This window comes from Excalfactoria chinensis, chromosome 23, assembly GCF_039878825.1.
Source record: "Excalfactoria chinensis isolate bCotChi1 chromosome 23, bCotChi1.hap2, whole genome shotgun sequence".
Lineage (NCBI taxonomy): Eukaryota > Metazoa > Chordata > Aves > Galliformes > Phasianidae > Excalfactoria > Excalfactoria chinensis.
The window spans coordinates 3744586-3761678 of record NC_092847.1 but is presented as its reverse complement, the minus strand read 5'-3'; the positions used below and the strand labels follow the sequence as shown (position 1 = coordinate 3761678).

The window sequence follows — 17093 nt, the reverse complement described above, 5'->3', positions numbered from 1 at the left end:
ATGGCTGACTTTGAAACACCATGAACGTTATTCTAATGCAAAGGGTTTTAGCATAGTTGTTTAAATGGTAGATGCACTAAATGATGCTTTAAATATTAATACAAGAGGGTGCTTTGCTGAATTGAAGTTTGTCAGTTGATTTCTAGCAATTACATGTGTTACACATAGGAGCGTTTGCTGGCTTTGCAAGAGCCTGAAAGCATCAGAGAAGCTGCTGGTGCGTGTGTAGGTGGACTGGAAGGGAGAACTGAAATAAAGAGAAGAAGTCAGCAGGTCACACAGCTGTGAAAATGGGGGAGGCAAGGATGAAAAGTTCATAAAAGTCTCCAATGTTTAATGCAAGGTTTTGCTTTTCCTTAACAGGACAAACAAATAAATAGGAAGAAGGGAAAAAAGGGAGTGATTGTAAAGAACGTTCAGGTAGGTGTCCGGGTATCCCATTCGGAATGTTATTAAACACTGCAGTTCTGGACCAAATGAAGAGTCATTTACCAACTTAGGTGTATTTCAGTAATATCCTTCCCCTTTTCAGAAGCACAGAGCGCTGGGAGGACTTGCCTTATTCCTCCTGGCTGCACTAGGTGGCTCTGCTCTGCTCTGCTCCTCGTGGCTGTGCTGTGCTAACAAGGAGAGGATAGGCGCACTGCTGTTCAGATGCCCTCAATCATCCCTAACTCCACTGAATTGAATCTCCAGCCCAGATATTACTTTCTTTCTGGAGAGAAATAATTTATGCCCTCCTGTCCTTTGGCATGTGGCTTTCTGGAGGATGCAGTGCTGTAAATGAGATGAGTGGTATCACGCGGTTATATCAAGCCCTGAAATACACAGTTGGCTTTGTGTCTCTTTCTTTCTTTAATTGGCTTATGATCTCTCTACTGCTGCTTGCAGTGTTCAGTGCTTTGTAGTCCTACTTTTGCTTACAATCACATCTGCTCAATGCCCTGCTCTAATGCACAGCCCATGGACTCCAGAAGGGATCCTTTATGTTTCTCAGATCCTGTTTGCAAACCTAATGCCAAACCAGCGTAACAAGCATAACTTGCATTTATTTATTCTCCATTTTATTGCAAGCAAATACAATTTATTTTACATTCCCAGACCTTTGCAAATAAACCCACACACCTTAATCTACAGACAGCCGACAGAAAGAAGATTCCCAGCCACTTTTCCCCCCATAAATTACTCCTATTGATTAAAAAAAATGATAGTATTTTTCTGTGGAACATATTTTTAAGGTTCAGATCTATGAAGATCTTTCAATGCAGGAGCCAGAATAAGGGATGGACCTAACTTGGCTGCTGCGGTTTGACCCGATAGCAGTAGGGTCACCACACAGCTGTGGCCCCCAAACCTCAGCAATGCTGGAAAGAAAGTTCCAGAAGATGCAGGATTGCTGTACAGGAGCACACGGGTGTCTGGTGGAAACCTCTCCTTCATCCAACCGTGATGAAGGTGGGAGGAGGTGTGTTCTGCCGATCCCAAAGTGAATCCCCCAAATCATTAGATCTTGGTGTAGTTGAGCTGCACAAAATACCTTCGTTTCGGTCCTGCCCTTATTCGCTCTTTCCTGTTTTTTGCTCAGGGTTGTCCTTCCAGATGCGGATGGTGAGGCAGGTGGCCATGGCCAACCAGCCCAGGTAGGGCACCATCAGCAGCGCTGCCACCTTGTTGATGCGGTACCAGGAGCACACGGTGCCGATGGCCAGGCTGTCTAAGCACAGGATGTCAATCAGCGCCTGCAGAGCAGAGAGAATTTCAGGTAAGTGCTTCTGGAATATGTAGCACGTGTCCGGCCCTGCCACGCCGCCATACCTTCATGCATATCCTCCTAAAAGGCTCTGCTGTGCACATTGTGTTGTGCTGTGCACATTGTGTTGTGTTGTGCTGCTTGATAAGTGCAGCTACTCAACCCCCCCAGGGATGCTGCTTGGCTGCTCACTTGGGCAGGGTGTGTCTCTCAGAAGGGCTTATCTGTCACCCCGAGTCCTTAACGGGGAGATGCAACAGCTGGGCTATTGACTTTTGAATCTCCCGCCCTGCTGTGGTAGGACTGGCTATCAGAGGAGCAGGGTGAGGAGTGGAAGGGGCTGATACCATTGTCTAGAGCCAGGTGCAGCATGAATTATATGGGAGCAAAAGCTCCCTTTACAATTGCACTGTTCTAGGTAGAAACCCTCCAAACAAGCCCAAAACACACAGCAGGGACTCCAGGATGCATTACCATCTTCAGGTTACGTGCGCCAAAGAAGAAGGGAGGCCAAGCCCAGTTCAAGGCCAGCTGAGCCCCATAGAGGCCAAGCGGGATGACGGCTTTGCTGCTGCAGCCACCCAGGTCATTCCATATCAGGTAGGAGGCGTAGCTGCAAAGAGGGAAACTTGTTAGTGCTTGGCTGTCCCACAGTGCGTAAGAGTGCAGAGTTTGGAACAATTGCACCAGAAACAGCATGACGGGGATGGGGGTTTGTGCAGAACTCACCCCATGCCAGTGTACAGGACGGTCCAAGCCACGGGAAACATCCTGCGCGGGGGGCACCATGAGGGCTTCTGCAGCTTCTCGTACCAAACTGGAGTTTCTTTCCTGTTGATGAACCAGCCGAGGAACCCCCCGACGTGAGGCAGGACGGTGAAGCCCACGGTGTAAGCCCACATGCTCCCTTGGTGCCGTGAAGTTTGGCTTTGCCTGTAGCAGCTTAAAAACAGACATCGGTCGTCAGTTTGGACATCAGTTTTTCTTGCTTTGATCTCACCCGTGCAGCATCCTAACTCACAATTAACACTTTGCTATTGCCTGTGCTAAGGGTTATTGCTGTCATCATCACGATACAGAGCCTTCCTCTTTAGAAGCTCACGGCAGCCAGTCTGTACGTCAATAAGGAACGAATGCCCCCGACGCCGTCTGTCACAAACGATTCCTTCACCAGACAATTTATAGCACTATTAACGTGTCCCTGGAAGGAGGGAGCCGAGCAGGCAGAAGCAAGCTGTCGCTCCTGCTTTTAAAGTGTAAACCAGCACTGGCTGAGCTTCACTTCCTCCGTAGTACTGCAGAAAGTGTGTAGGGAAAGGTGGGTTTTTACCACTTCCCAACTCCTCGGTAGCTGCTGGGCTGCCCCGATACGCTGCAGGAGGGCTGTGGGCAGCACAGAGTTGTTAGGATTCCTCGCTTTGCTTCCATAGGCTCTGAGCCATAAAGCCTTACCATAAAGCCTTACCATAAAGCCTTACCGTCTCTCACTGCCCGTCTTCGCTGTGCAAAGAAGGGTCGGACATCCGAGGCCAGCTTCTGCCTGCAGTGCTGCTGCTCCAGTGCAAGGAGGGGAACGGCTGTGGAGTTTAGCCCAAATAGCTGAGAAAAGGGGTGTGTGCGCATCGCTGGGTGGGTCTGATTACACACAGCCCACACTGGGGCCCTGCATGCATGGCCTGGCCCCAGGGCTGACACTGCAGTGATGCTCGGGGTGGTGTGTGGGGCAGAGCAGAGTGTCCGTACCGAAGCATAAAGCATGTTGTGCAAATGAGCTGCTCGAGAGGTGTGGGTGGATCAGGGCTGTGGCAGCAGGAAGTTTGGGGGTGTTGCAGGGATATGAGCTGCACCGATGTATTCCAACTGGGGATCTCAGAGCTCGGGCAGGAGGAGCTGCTGTGCCTGCAGGGAAGCTCTGCCTTTGCCATTGCTGGTCACCCTCGGGCTGAAAGTCACCGGGAAGGACTTGGATCTGAAATAAAGATGTGAGACGAGCGTGTTGAATGAAAAAGAAGAAAGCTGGAAATCAATTTCCATTAGTAAGCTGTCTGCGAGGGATGGGGAATTAAACACTAATTTACTTCAGTTATGGGTCATTACCTGAATCCCGTGGCCAGGGGCAGGATTGCTGGTTCCTGGCAGAATGCAGGATTGCTGCTGGAACCACTGAGAGCTGCTCTTCTATTGGGCTCTAAAGGAGGAGAAAGGAAAAAAACCCACAACAACCGACATGGTGGGGGGTGGATTTTCATCCAGCATAAATCAACACGGTGCTACCGAGGCAGTGTTTGCATTCCAGAGTCATTACCACTCCGAAATAACGGATGCAACACGCGTTCATCGAGCTGCGGTCTGCTGCACATCCTAACGCTGCTGCTGCTTGTATGTGGGAGCTCCTGCCATGCTGCAAGGCAGCTGTGCCACAGCACAGCACTGAGCAGCCCCAGTGCTAAGGGCTTCTAAACAGCGCCTGCCGTGGAGTGAATCAGCTGATGGTCGATGCTTTCAGATCATAGAATCACAGAACAGCCTGGGTTGAAAAGGACCACAAGGATCACCTCGTCTCAACCCCCTGCTGTGTGCAGGGTGGCCAACCAGCAGACCAGAGCCACATCCAGCCCAGCTGGCCTTAAATGCCTGCAGGGAAGGAGCATCCACTTGGGCAACCTGATGCAGCCTGGGCACCCACAGAGCCCAGCACAGGTGTGCACAGTGCTGCAGGAGGAACAAGCCTGGCCACGAACGGGGCAGCCTTCCTTGGGCACAGCTGTGTTTCTCCTTTCTCACCCAGATTTACGTCCCAGTAATTCTACTTTGAGTCCCATTACCTCGTCCTGTTTTACTGTAAAATTACCTCTTAGTGAGATCATTGCTGTATTACATCTCGCTATGCTCCCGTGTATCAAAGTAATGCTATTATTGGATTTTAGATCACTGTTGTATCACTGCAATATGTTTTCATGAGAGAGGGGACAGAAAGAGCCGAGTTACACAACCACGTTTGTTTTCCTCTTCTTAGCAACCTTCGCACGTTGTCCCAAGAGGTTTCCATTCTATGCAAGATTAATTGCCCCAATATAAAAGCCCCGTTAACCTGAATATATTATCGAAAAACAGCATATTTCAATCTGCCCTAGTTTTGAAAATAGAGATGCCAGGTCAGCTCCTGGCATAAATCCGCAGCGCTCCAGCAGGTCGGCAGAGCTGCTCTGATTTACACCAGCAATAAAGCTGGGCTGCTGTGTCTGTTGTGCTGAGACCGAGAGCTGCTGTGGGGACAGGGAGGGACATTGGTGACAATTGCCACGCTCCGAACAGCTCAGAGCTGCTGGCTTTGGCACTGCAGGATAAAACGTGGGGGTTGGAACGTGGTGATGCTCGAGGTCCCTTCCTTCCAACCCAACCCATTCTGTGTTGGTCTGCACATTGAAATGATATCCTATTAAAGGCAGTGCTGGTAATGATGCTCATGCACTGGTTCTCCATGGTGGGGGGCTCAGCACTGCTCCCCCATCAGCAACAGCGAGCTGCGGGACGGGGCTGCTCCGCAGTGATAACCCCGGGGGAGCAGCTCTGCCTTATCTGCCTGCAGAAGGTGCACCTGGCAGTCAAAAGAGCAAACACAGCTCGGCTCCCCCCGTCCCTTTAACGAGGAGCTTAACGCGGGGATCGGCTCAGAACTGCAGGCAATTAAGCTACGCAGCTTAACAAATTATCGCGCTCGAGCTGAGCCTCGTTAATTAACCACGTGGCACCGAGCGAGCCCGGCACCAATACGACACACAGCATTCCGCCTTCACCTCCCGTGAGCTGCCATTGCTTGGCACAGCATTGACAGCACCGCAGTGCGAGGGACTGGGGCAGGGTGAGGACCCCCAGGGCTCAGCCTCAAGAATAAAGCTGCAGAATGGCACAAAGCAGAAACACCGACCTGGGGGCAGCGTCTGCTGAGCTGCGTGGGGGCATTAATCAGCCTGCGGGGTCTTTATTGTCAGTGTTTATGCACGAAGAGGAAAGGCAACAGCTGCCTGGAATTTTCAGCTGAAGCCATTTTCCATCCTGATTTATTAATCCGAGGCTTCCACATGACCTGGGAAGAAGAGCTGCCTCTAAATCTGCATTTATTGGCTTTATTTCTTGTGGTTTTTTTTCACTGAAGGCCAGGATCCAACTGGCGGAGCTGCTGCATCCGAGTATCTCCTGTGTTAACAGAAGTGCCATTTCCAGCCAGAAAACTTCAGCAACTGCTGCTTCTCCATCAAAACGGTCTGAGCATTATGAACCGTCCAAGTGCATCCAAAGGGGGCTTTGAGAAGACTGCTGTAATGCACCCAGCAATACCTGGAGCAAAGAAGGGCACCGGAAGGAGTCTGCACTGTGTGTACCATTTTATTTTCAAATATATATATATATATTACATCACTTTAAAAAGAATATTTGTGAAAGGAAAGGAACTTGTGGTAAAAGCAAACCCGCCGTGTCCCACGCAGCCCCTGTGTCTGCAGGCAGCCCCTTCCCCACCTCCCTGCGGACCCCGCCTGCTGCTAGGGGGGATGCCTGCAGTGCAAGGTGTGCTTGTGGCTCCATGCTGTGCCCTGCTGTGCTGGGAGAGAGCAGGGCTGTCTGCAGGGATGGGGAAAGGAGCTGGGGAGCGAGCTGTGAGCAGCACCGTGTGCTTCAAGTATGTGGCATGCTCTGCAGGAGGCTGAACCGGCCCTGAGCACCAAGGACTGCTCTCCCTTGGCACCTCTTCCAGGCACAAAGAACCCCTCACCAGAGGGACCCTTTTCTGCCTGAAACTCCCCCCATGCAGGGACTCAGCACCCCTCACTGCAAGCCATTGGGCACAGCCCCTGCAGTGACTGCAGCTGTTCCACCCCACAGATCAGGGGCTGTTTGAGGAGGGGAAGCAGCACTTGGGTTCCCCCCTGCACAGCGCAGGGCAGGCAAACCAGGCATTGGCACTGCTGAGTGCTGAGCATCAGAGCTGCTCCTTCCTGAAATGCGGTGCCTTTGCTGCAGCCCAGCACCCAGCAGTGCTCCCAGTCCAAGCCTTTCTCTGCTGGGTGAGGAAGGAGAGGTGAGAGCGGAGGGATGCACCGTGCTGACATCCTGAGGCAGCCCTGCCTTGGAATCCCCTGAGAAATGAAATAAATGGCTACAAATGGAAGTTTCCCTTTGTTCAGCACCGAGGTTAAAAACTCCCTTCTCAGTTCTGGTATCACAGACTGCGTCAAGGCTCGGTCATCTACCACAGAGCTGAGGAGTCTCCTTTATTTAACGTCCCCTGGCCTTACATCTGAATTGGGTTCAGAAGGCGAAGCACCTCTTGAAGATGAGAACAACTTCGGGCTGTTTGTATGAGCACGGTGCTCCCTTACAGCTCCCAGAGTGTGTTGGAAAGTAGTGAACAAGGTGAGGAGCAGCCGATGTGCCGCTTTCTTCTCTGCAACAAGTCCAGCTGAGAGCAGCAGGGCATGCAGATAATGGGGTCCGGTAAGAGGAAAGGAAAACAGCAATCAGTTGCTCAGCGCGGCAGAGAAGCTCCATCTGGTGGTGTTCTGACCCAGAAATGAAGGTGGGGATGAGGATGTGCAGGTTGTGAGACGATGGCAGATGAAGCTGCGTGGTTAAATGCAAAGAAGTGCACTTGCAAAGGGGACAAATGGACACAGAGCATCTGCATGTCTGCAAAGCCTGGGCACAGCACGCTGCAGACACACAGCACCTCAGCATTACAGGGAAAGCAACCAAGGCAGGAAGATAAAGAGGAATATAGCAGATATTTTAATGTCCTTCCAGGGAGTGCAGCTCAGGGCACTCTGCCATGGGCAGGGGTCGGAGCGATGTGCACGGGAAGACCCTGATACAGAAAGAGGCTGAAAAGCTTCATTAGAACACAGGAACCTGAGGAACATCAGGGGTGTCAAATTATGGCCAGCCCTGCAAGGCTGCCGGGTGTCCTCTGTGCTGGGGCAGAGCAGTCCCAAGACATTGAGGACAAATCTAGAGACAAGGGTACGAATCGATGCGGGGAGTTGGTAGTGGAAGGTTTTACAAACAGGACAGACTGGCATCCATTAGGAAATGCCTCTGCTGGGGGAGCAGGAGGGCTGCCCAGGGCCCACCATTCGCCCCTCGGCTCCCACAAAGGCTGCTCAGGGCTGTGCTGCTGCTGTCTGTAAGGGGGCTGCCCCACAGGGATCCCCCAGCAGCAGGAGGAGCCCCAGCGCAGCCCCATTGCTCATCCCCTACCCTGAAGGCTCCTGGCTGCCCCAACTGCTGAGCTGCCCCGGGAGCCTGCGATGCTGGAACGGGGTGGGTTTGGCTCAGAGAAGCCATCACAGTGTCAAACCTTAAAGAGTTGCCTGGTGTAAAAGAAACAGAGCTGAGGCAGGCAGTTTGTGCTGGGATGCTCGCCCTGTTCTGCAGAAGTCAGAGAGATCTGAGATAGGGGAGCGGTGCCGGCTGCCCTCCCCCTCCTAAAGCTCATCTACAAGCATCAGCCACGAATGGAACAAGGTCAGGCCACTCGCCAAAGCAGCCATGCATGCACAGGGCTGCGTGCCATGCCCAGCTCACACATCCCCTGGGCTCTCTGCACCTCCAGCCCAGCTCCTACAGGTGCAACCCCAGTGCCTCCTACTGGCAGTGCAGGACACCCACTGCTCCCACTGGGGCAGCATGCAAGTGTGCTGGGCAGAAGCAGCCAGCAGAATGGGAGGAGGACAGGCTGCCTGCACCTACTGCAGCTTCTTAGTGTTTGGAGAACCACTGGTGCTCCCCAGGCCTGCTGGCACACAGCTCTGGGGCTCACAGTGGGGCTGGGGAGTGGGCAACCTGTGCCAGCCCTGGGGAGCTGCAGTGTGGGTTGGGCACGGGCAGCCTGTGTGTTCCCACCGACTGTCAGAGTGGTTCTTAAAGGTAAGGGATGCTTGTTATGAAGAAAGAGAAGGCTCAAGTACTAGGGCTCAGGAGCAGGGGGAAGACGAAAGCAAACCCCACACTTTCTAATGCTGGCTCACCCCTCCAGTGACTTACAGACAGCACAACTGAGGCTGGAACTTCACTTCAAATGCAGGCACAGAGTGGGATGGAGCCATCAGCCACGGGGAGCTCCGCGCCCACCCCAGGAGTGCCTTAAGAACAGCACAGAGCAGACACAACACGCACACGTAGGTGTGCTCCCATGGCGATGTGTTGGATCCTGCAGAGCATCCCGTTCTGCTGCCCCACTGCTGTGTGCCACCAGGTCACAGCGCTGCTCTGCCCTCAGCAGCACAGCCAGGCACAAAGCAGACAGCAGAGCAGACAGCAGAGCAGACCCCTCCCCTCCCCGCTGCCTCCCTCAGTAGCTCCCGGTGGCATCTCCTGGGCGGCACAGGCCCCGTGTCCTGCAGTGGGAGGCTCACGGGTCCACGCTGCTCTCTCTCAGAGGTCCCTTGGATGCCCCTCTGCTGGGAGGTGTCACTGCGGAGCAGAGGTTTGAGAGAGAGCTCGGTGGGACCCCCCGCCTCCACCCCACGGCGGTCAGGGCCTGAAGAAGCGTCGTACCACTAAATGCCCCACCATCACCAGGGCCACCACCGCCAGCATGTACTTCATGTAAACATTGTCCAGATCGAGTGCGGCCACCTGACGGGAAACAGAGGGAGCAGAGCGCGTTAGAAGTGCCTGCGCCCTGCCGGGACCACGCTCTGCTCTGCTCCCATCTCCTGCTGGATCCCACCGACCCCCTCCTGCTCCCGTCCCCCCGGGCACGGTGCCCTCAGCTCACCCATCCTCCCTGCTGGGCGATCCACCGCGCGATGCGGTTGCACAGCATGAACTCGGTGACGTAGCGGGCGATGCGGCGCAGGAAGCCCGTGATGCCGTGCTGGTAGACGTGGATGGCCATGCAGTAACCGAAGCCCAGCAGTGCAATCACCCGGCCCCAGTTAATGCCGCTCTCAAACAAGCTGAAACGAAGCCAACGGTTGGGTTAGAAACACTCCTTGGGAGAGGACGCCCTGCTTGGCTCCATCCCTGTGCTGCCCGGGGCTCTCAGTTCACATGGGCTGCAGGGCAGAGCTGGCAGTGCTGTGCTGCTCGAGGAGCATCCCAACAGCACAGGGGAGGCGGTGGTTTTGTGGCTATGTGATGCTGCTACACATGCAGCCAGGATCAGGATTGCAACCCACGTGCACACAGCATCTCTTGCTTGGTGCAGCCATACCCAGAGGCAAGAATGTTTATATAGACCTAGGGCAGAGGTGTGTTAGAGCAGGACTTCCCCTTTTCCTGCACTAATCCCTCCAAGACCGACTGATCGCCTTCAGCGATGCTCCCAAGGGCTGGGGGCTTCACAGTACACTCTGCCTATTGCTCCTGCTCCCAGTGTCAGCTGCTGCGCACAAACTGCATCACTGCATGCAAGTGTGACACTGATTTGGGAGTTCCTGTTTTCCAGCAAGGTTAGCAAGAAGGAAAAGAAAAGAAAAATAAAAGGGAAAAAAGAAGAAAAGTAAGAGGAGGCTGCAGCCCTGCGTTGTAACCTGGTGCTGTCATGGCTGTCCCTGCAGGGCTGTGCCGGTCACAGAGGGAAAGGGAGCTCGGAGCCTGGGATGGAGCAGGAGGACACAGGGAGCACCAAGGGACAGAGGTTAATTTACCTGCTTGCGGTGCGTTCACCGCCTCAGGGTGGCAAAGCGGTGCAAACAGCGCAGCATGGCTTCCCAGGGAGAGGGGAGCAGGAAAAGGACAGAAGAGAGGCAGTTAGACAACACACACCGAGCGGAGGGGTGCAGGGATGGGGCTGCACCAGACCCAGGGACCCCTCCAGGGGTCTTCTGCAGGACCCTTAGGGAGCCAGGTGGCCCTGTGGGCAAAATACAGGGAGAGGGGCGAGAGCTGAGCCCCTCAAAGCACAACTGGAGCTTCCGTGGGCACCTCGACTGGGACAGAGTGATGCCATCAGGGCTGCAGAGCAAACCAGCCCAGGGCACAGACCGAGGCTTTGCCTCGTGCAATAAGGACGTCATCTGGGTGTTTGCCTTCAGTCTTCTCACTGTCGCTGGGACATCCACTTGGCCACACTTCCCCACCCAAAGTTTCTGCCTTGCTCGAGCAAGGGCTGCCAAGGGGACAGTGTGAAGAAAGTGCAATAGGAACAAGAGCAGACAGGCAGAGAACACAGGAACCATAACGGTGAGCTCAGTCAGAGCTCAGGATGAAGCTGTGGATGCAGCCCACGTGTTGTGGGGCCAGCTGCTCCAGGCTGGCTTTAAGGTTTTAATGCGACCTTCCCTCCTGGAGGCACTGCCTACTGCCTCACCTGGAGGCTATGGTGGTGAAGTACTGGTAGGCGTTCTCCTTGGTGGGCTGCAAGGACTTCAGCATATGGCGGAACTCCGCGTCGTACCGCTTGTTGATGTCGTCCCCGATGATGGCCAGGCGCCTGCCCACCTGGCTCCCGGTGCTGCCGAGGGAAGGCGGGCTGTCATGGGCACAGACTGCAGAGCAGCCGGGCTCGGGTCGGGGCTGGGGATGCAGATTTTACCTGCCCAGCTCCTGCTGGATCTCCATGATCTCCGGGTCCATGGGCACCTCCTCCCCTCCCTCCTCTCTCTCCTGCTGGTAGCGGTAGAAGGTGTAGCTCCGGAACACCTCCTCGGTCTGCTGGGCCACCTGGTCCTCTGAGAGATGCAAGAGGGACAGAAGTCGGGAGGCAGCTTGGCTGATGCCTTCCCAAGGTTGGAAAGAGGCCACGTAGGCTTTTCCAGCCTAACTTTGTGCTGGTGTGCCTCAATCTCTCTCTCTTTGTGTGCTCTTTTTGTTTGGCCATAAACGAATCCCACCTTACAGAGCAGCGCAGCACAGAGCAGTGAGCAGAAAACGAAACCGACTGAGTCAGAGTTTCATGAGAGGCAGAGCAAACAGCCTGCAGGAGCAGAAGAGGAAATAAGCATACCCAAAAATCCCTGCTCTAACCACCCCAGGCACTATTTTTAGTGGTGCAAGGACACCTTGGATACGTGACTGCAGCAAGAGGTGCGGCTGTTTGCACAACCACTGGTACCCCAACCTGGAAACATCAGCTGGCCCCGAGGGGAGAGGGCAGCTCTTCATCTACTGGCACTGGAGATGGGCACTGCAGGTAGGCAAGCACAGATGGCTTCAGCTGCTCTATGGACCCTCCTTCCCCCACTCTGTTTGCAGGTGGTTTTGGAGACAAAGACTCACAGCTGTGTGACTAACACCCCCTGAGCATGGCAGCCCATCGGCTCCAGCCTGAGCAGGATCCCACCGCAGGTCCCAGCAGCCCCGTGTTGGGCAGCAGGCAGTACAGGAAGCACAGCTCAGAGCAGTGTGGTTAGAGTTCAGGGCCCGATCCTCTCACTGGTTTTCACAACAGCATCTCATTGGCCTCCAACAGGAAATCAGCATACGTAAACAGCTCCGTATTTGTTTTTATGCCTGATAGACTTTGGTAAGGGAAGGACGGCTTTCTGTCCTGCACTGTGCTCATGTGGGATCCAGCTCTAAGGATGGAGAGGGCCACGCCAGGGTACAAACAGCCCCACTGGGCAATAAAGCAGCCCTGAGCCGGGTCTGAGCTCGGGTACATAAACAGGGAGGGCTTTTAATCTCTGCTATTGACAGAGCCACGGTGACTCACACTTATTTACAGGTCCACCTGCAGAACAGGTTAAGAAGTCACCCATGTCTGAAGGCGCTCTGTGCAGTGGCATTTTATCACCAGGGGACCAAACGAGCTGAGCTTTGTGCCCGGTCCCTTTCGGCCCCGCTCCCAGTTTCACCCATTGGTGGGCAGCAGCACTACAGCATTTCTCATGAAGCCAATGCAACACAACTGAAAGCAGCTGCTGGAGGCACTGCTCAGCACAGCACGTCCCCTGCATGCTGAAACCCTCAGACACCTTTCCCTCACTTGCATTCACGGAAGGGAAAGCACATTGCAGCTGGCCCCTGTGGCACAGCGAGCCCCGTGCCAACCTCGTGTGGCTGCATTGAGTTCCCAGCTCAGCTCAGCACAGTTCAGTTCAGCACAGCCTGGTTCCCAGCAGCTCCCCACGCTGTTTGCTCTGCGATCCCCCCGGGCTGCTCACTGCACTCATCCATGACATCCAGCATCTCCTTCCATTCTGCAGAGCTTTATAAGCTGACTGGTCACCCCCAGCCTTACAAAAAGCCCTGGAGGTACAGAGTGCCGCCTTTCACATAGAAACACGTGCCAAAAAGAGTTCAGTGTGCTCCCACCCCTGAACATCGCATCACCCTTTGTACCTGAATTGATCTCCCGTGATGACCTGCGCCCATTGCTGCCCCGGCGTCCGTGGGCCCTGGGTGGGTCCCCCTCGTTCCCTTCCATTGCAGAGATGCTGTGGGACTCAGCGGGACCTGCAAGGGCAGAGGCAGGACGTGAGGAGGGCACAGCAGCAGCCGGCATCGTGCTGGGATGAAGGCACAGCCCGGCACAGAGGGCAGCAGCTCTGCAGGGCACCCACAGCTCAGCAGTGGAGCTCTGCCCCTCCACAGCAAACCAACCCGTGCCTGCAACCATCGCTCCTTGCAGGCAGCTCTGCCTGCCTTTCCACAGCTCCTACAAGAAACCAGCTCTCTCCCTTCCCATATCCAGAGGCTCCGGCTCCCCATTTCATTCTGCCTTCCCGGCTGCTCTCCTATTAGAAAATCCAACAGAGTGCAGCTCCATCTGCCCGCAGACCCTGCACAGCCCTATACCTGCACTGAGGGCTCTGCAAACCGCTGCTCTGCTGCTCTGCTGCCCGCTGCTGCTCTGACGTCAGCCCTGCTTTCTGCAGGGAAGGAAGTGGGGCCACCTGCCTCCGTCAGGGCTGGATCCCTGCGGCTGCTCGCCTTTTGTTCAGCATGCCAGTACATGTTGTGGGGGCAGAGCTCAGGCAGGGCCCAGCCGGTGGGTTTTCTGCTTTGCATCAGCTTGAAATTCCCAGAGACCCATTGACACCCAGCTTCAAAGCAGCCCTGGCAAAACTCAGGTGCTGGTTACAGGAAAAAGACCACCTACAACAAGGTCAGAGGTGCAACACGCAGTCCAAGCTGACACATATAGATTATAAGGAAGGAAAATAACAACAAATTGAGATCATAAACCAGAGTGTGAAGCGCATCCAGGGTGAGGATGGGGGCCTGGAAATGCAAACTGGCCCAGCAAGCTCTCACACAGTGCTGCATTCAGGGACTGACACACAGATGGAGGGGCTGTTTTTTCCTCCACGCCAACAGGGACAGGATTTCCCTTTTCCTCCCCAACCTCAAACATCCCCATCCAAGGCAAAGCTGAGAGGATCAGCAATGGGGTCCGTGACCCCCCCCCGCTGCTCCCTGCTCAGGGAAGGGCAGCACAGGGCAGGTCTGGGAGATGCAATGCCCAGCAAGGCTAAAATCACAGCTCACCTTCCATCTGAAGGCCCCAAGGAACAGCCTGGGAGCAGTTCTGTCAGCTTGTGGATAACCAAAGTGGGATGAATTCCTTCTGTGCCTCACACTGCCACAGCCCGGGGCTGCACGGAGCGCAGTGCTGGTTGCGGACACATCCAACTGCTCAGTGCACTGCAGCACAGCCTATGGATGCAGCCGGCTGTTTCAGCTCCCAGCCCGATGTGGGGAATTCCCCAACACGGAATTTCTGGGGCTGCTCCGATGGCTCGACCTGCAGGAGGTCTGGTGAGCACAGCACGCAGTGCCTGTGAGCAGCTGACTCATGTGATTCCTCAACTTGCTGTCTGCCAAACCCTTAGGAAGCAAATGTGGCAAGCTGCAACTGGGCCATCACTTCACAGGAACTTTCATTTTCGGTTTCCTTCTCAAGACAGGTCCTTGCAGCACTTTCCTCTCTTGCACCGTGGGGCTCTGTGGACCTTTTGCACGTATCCAGGACCGCTGGCTGCACCCCCAGGCACCGCACACAGTGCAACCCATCCCTAAAACTCTCACCCCTGCATAGCCTATGAATGCCTATGGAAGTTCACATCTCAGCCCAAAGGCACCACAGCCTTCATCCCGCCTGCATCCTGACCCCCCATTCCCTTTTCTGTTACGGGAATGCCATGCCAGAAGGGGTGCATAGGAGGATATGGCACCCACATACTCAAAGACAACCCAAGGCTGCCCAAAATGAAAGCAGTGTGAGGCAGGGAGCTGCAGGTCACATCCAGCAGTGTGTAACTCAGCAGCTGCTCAAAGACAAATCTCCACCCCAGGCCTTTCACTCTTAAAGGAGGCCTTGAAGGGTTAAAAGACACAGCCTGCACCTATGCTGTGCATTTAGCAACCCTTCTGCCGTGGCACGGGAATCTTATCTTTATTAACAAGCACGTAGCAGGCAAAGAATCAGCCTTCCTGCAGGCTTCCCTCATAAAAAAGACCTTTGCCTCAACTGTTTCTCATTTTACCCTCGTCCCCTCTGCTTAAAGGTCTGTGACACACATCCTGTGAGCCCCCATGACATACTCGTCACTTCCAGCTCTTCTAAGGAGAATTCCTGGGCGCCAGGAAGATGTTGTGAAGGGCCTGGTGATGGGGTGGGGGGGTGCGTTAATGGGCTGGGCCCTGTGACAAGGCCTGGTTATGGGGCTCAGCAGCCCCCCCTTTTCCCCCCAGCCCCGATGTTCTAGGAAGATCCTGTGCTGGGAAACGCATGGAGCATCCTTTGGGAGAAGCATTTCACAGTGCTGGTCCCCAGCCCACGCACAGATCCACGCAGGGGATGCAAAGTGTGCAAACAGGGGACCGCAGGACCCCCGTGCCCCACCGCCACCCCCGTGCCCCACCAACCGGCCCTGAAATGTCAGCGCTGGCCCTGAGCCTCCCAGACTGACCCAGACGAGCGACACAAATGAGTCTGCCCCGCTCTGTGCCCCCCCCGCCTCAGGGTTCGGCCCTCGAGCTCCCACCGCCGCCGCCCCCCCGACGTCCCGGCACTGCGGGCAGGAAGCGCTCAGCCCCACGTGCGATGCCCGCGCGGAGGTCACGGCCCGGAGCGGGGACAGACGTGGGGACGGACGGACGGACGGACCACGGTGCTCAGCCCAGCGCTGCCCTTCTCCCATCGGGCCGCCCGCCCCCAATCGCGCAGTGCGGGGATGCCGGGGGGGGGGGGGCTGAGGGGGAGGGGGCCGGGGGCTGTCACCGCTGCGGCCTCACGAGGGAAGGGGAAAAAACAGACAACAACAACAACGACCAACAACAAACCTGGAGGAAATATCACGGAAAAGGGCAATATTTGCTCCTCGGGGCAAAACAGCGCGGAGCGTTACCCCCCAGCCCCCAGCCTCGGCCCGGCTCTCGCAGCAGCGCTCTGTGCGCTGTAACCTCCCGCACGGATGAGGATCAGCCCCCCCCGATCCCGCTGTACCCCCGCACCCCCTCCGTACCTCCCCTTCCCCCGGCTCACGGAGCGCCGGCACCGCCCGGCCCGGCCCTGCGGCGCGGAAAAGCGCATCACCTCGGGGCGGGGGGCACCGGGGGGTTCCCCGCTACTCACCGCGTCCCGGCGGGGACCAGGTGGGGCGGGGGGGTGCCCCAGGGAGCTACTGCATCCCCCCGGGGAGCTGCTCCATCCCCGCCGCCTCCCTTCCTGCCTCCTCCCGGCGCGGCGCGGGGGAAGGAAGCGAGCAGGGCCGGGGAGGAGGAGGGAAAAGAAGGGAGGAAAAAAAAAATAGAAACCCAACCCCGGACCATAGATGTCGAAGGGAGCCGGGCGGGGCTCAGCTCCCTCTAGAGGCGCCTTGCACCACCCGAGCGTGGGAAAGGGGCTCCGGGGCTGCGCGTCGCGGCTCGAGAGCGTGGGATGCTCGGGGGGTGTCCGACGGATCGAGGTGCTCCGGGATGCGCGACAGCCGGGAACACGCTGCGCTGCACAGCCTGGATGGGCGAGGGGAGAGAAACGAACCTCTGCGCCCCAATTCCGCCTGTCCCTGAGAGCCGCCCTGCCTCTCTGTGGGGCGTCCGGGGCTGCTTCGGTCCGGGAAGGCTGCAGCTTTTGAGTGGGGCTGGTTTGCGCTCTGCCAGGCTGCAAAGTGCCCCCGTGGAGTCGTTCGAGCGTTTCCGTAGGGGAACATCCCCGTGGAGCAGCCAGGTAAAGGAGGGCTGGTGGCGGCGGTGATTCACACCAAGTGATTGAGGAGATCCGAAATCCACCTGGATTGGGGAAAAACCCGGGTGGCTGCAGGAGGAGAGGGAGTGATTCATGCTGGAGAATGAGATACAGCGCAGCAGGGCTGGCACTGGCTCGGCACCAAGCTGCCCCGGCTGCCCTCCTCCAGGAATGACAATGCCAGAGAATAAGTCTGGGGCCGGTATGAAC

General features: G+C 55.9%; 2 protein-coding genes across 3 annotated transcripts; both read right to left on the bottom strand.

Moving 5' to 3' along the window:
• Window positions 1-1057: 1057 nt before the first annotated feature.
• Window positions 1058-3334, bottom strand: TSPO2 (translocator protein 2). Its single transcript, XM_072356221.1, has 4 exons — window positions 3229-3334; window positions 2480-2692; window positions 2225-2363; window positions 1058-1739 (listed from the first exon to the last, which is right to left on the bottom strand). Exons 2-4 carry the CDS (start codon window positions 2650-2652, stop codon window positions 1557-1559), a joined length of 495 nt encoding a protein of 164 aa, XP_072212322.1. The 5' UTR covers window positions 2653-2692; window positions 3229-3334; the 3' UTR covers window positions 1058-1556.
• Window positions 3335-6124: 2790 nt separating this feature from the next.
• On the bottom strand, window positions 6125-16866 carry BAK1 (BCL2 antagonist/killer 1). 2 transcript variants are annotated; one of them, XM_072356215.1, is made up of 6 exons: window positions 16680-16866; window positions 13034-13147; window positions 11286-11421; window positions 11061-11204; window positions 9525-9705; window positions 6125-9382 (listed from the first exon to the last, which is right to left on the bottom strand). In XM_072356215.1, exons 1-6 carry the CDS (start codon window positions 16846-16848, stop codon window positions 9278-9280), a joined length of 849 nt encoding a protein of 282 aa, XP_072212316.1. In that variant the 5' UTR covers window positions 16849-16866; the 3' UTR covers window positions 6125-9277. The 2 variants fall into 2 exon arrangements, with proteins under 2 accessions (XP_072212316.1, XP_072212315.1); XM_072356214.1 differs by lacking the exon at window positions 16680-16866 and adding an exon at window positions 16272-16402.
• Window positions 16867-17093: the final 227 nt, after the last annotated feature.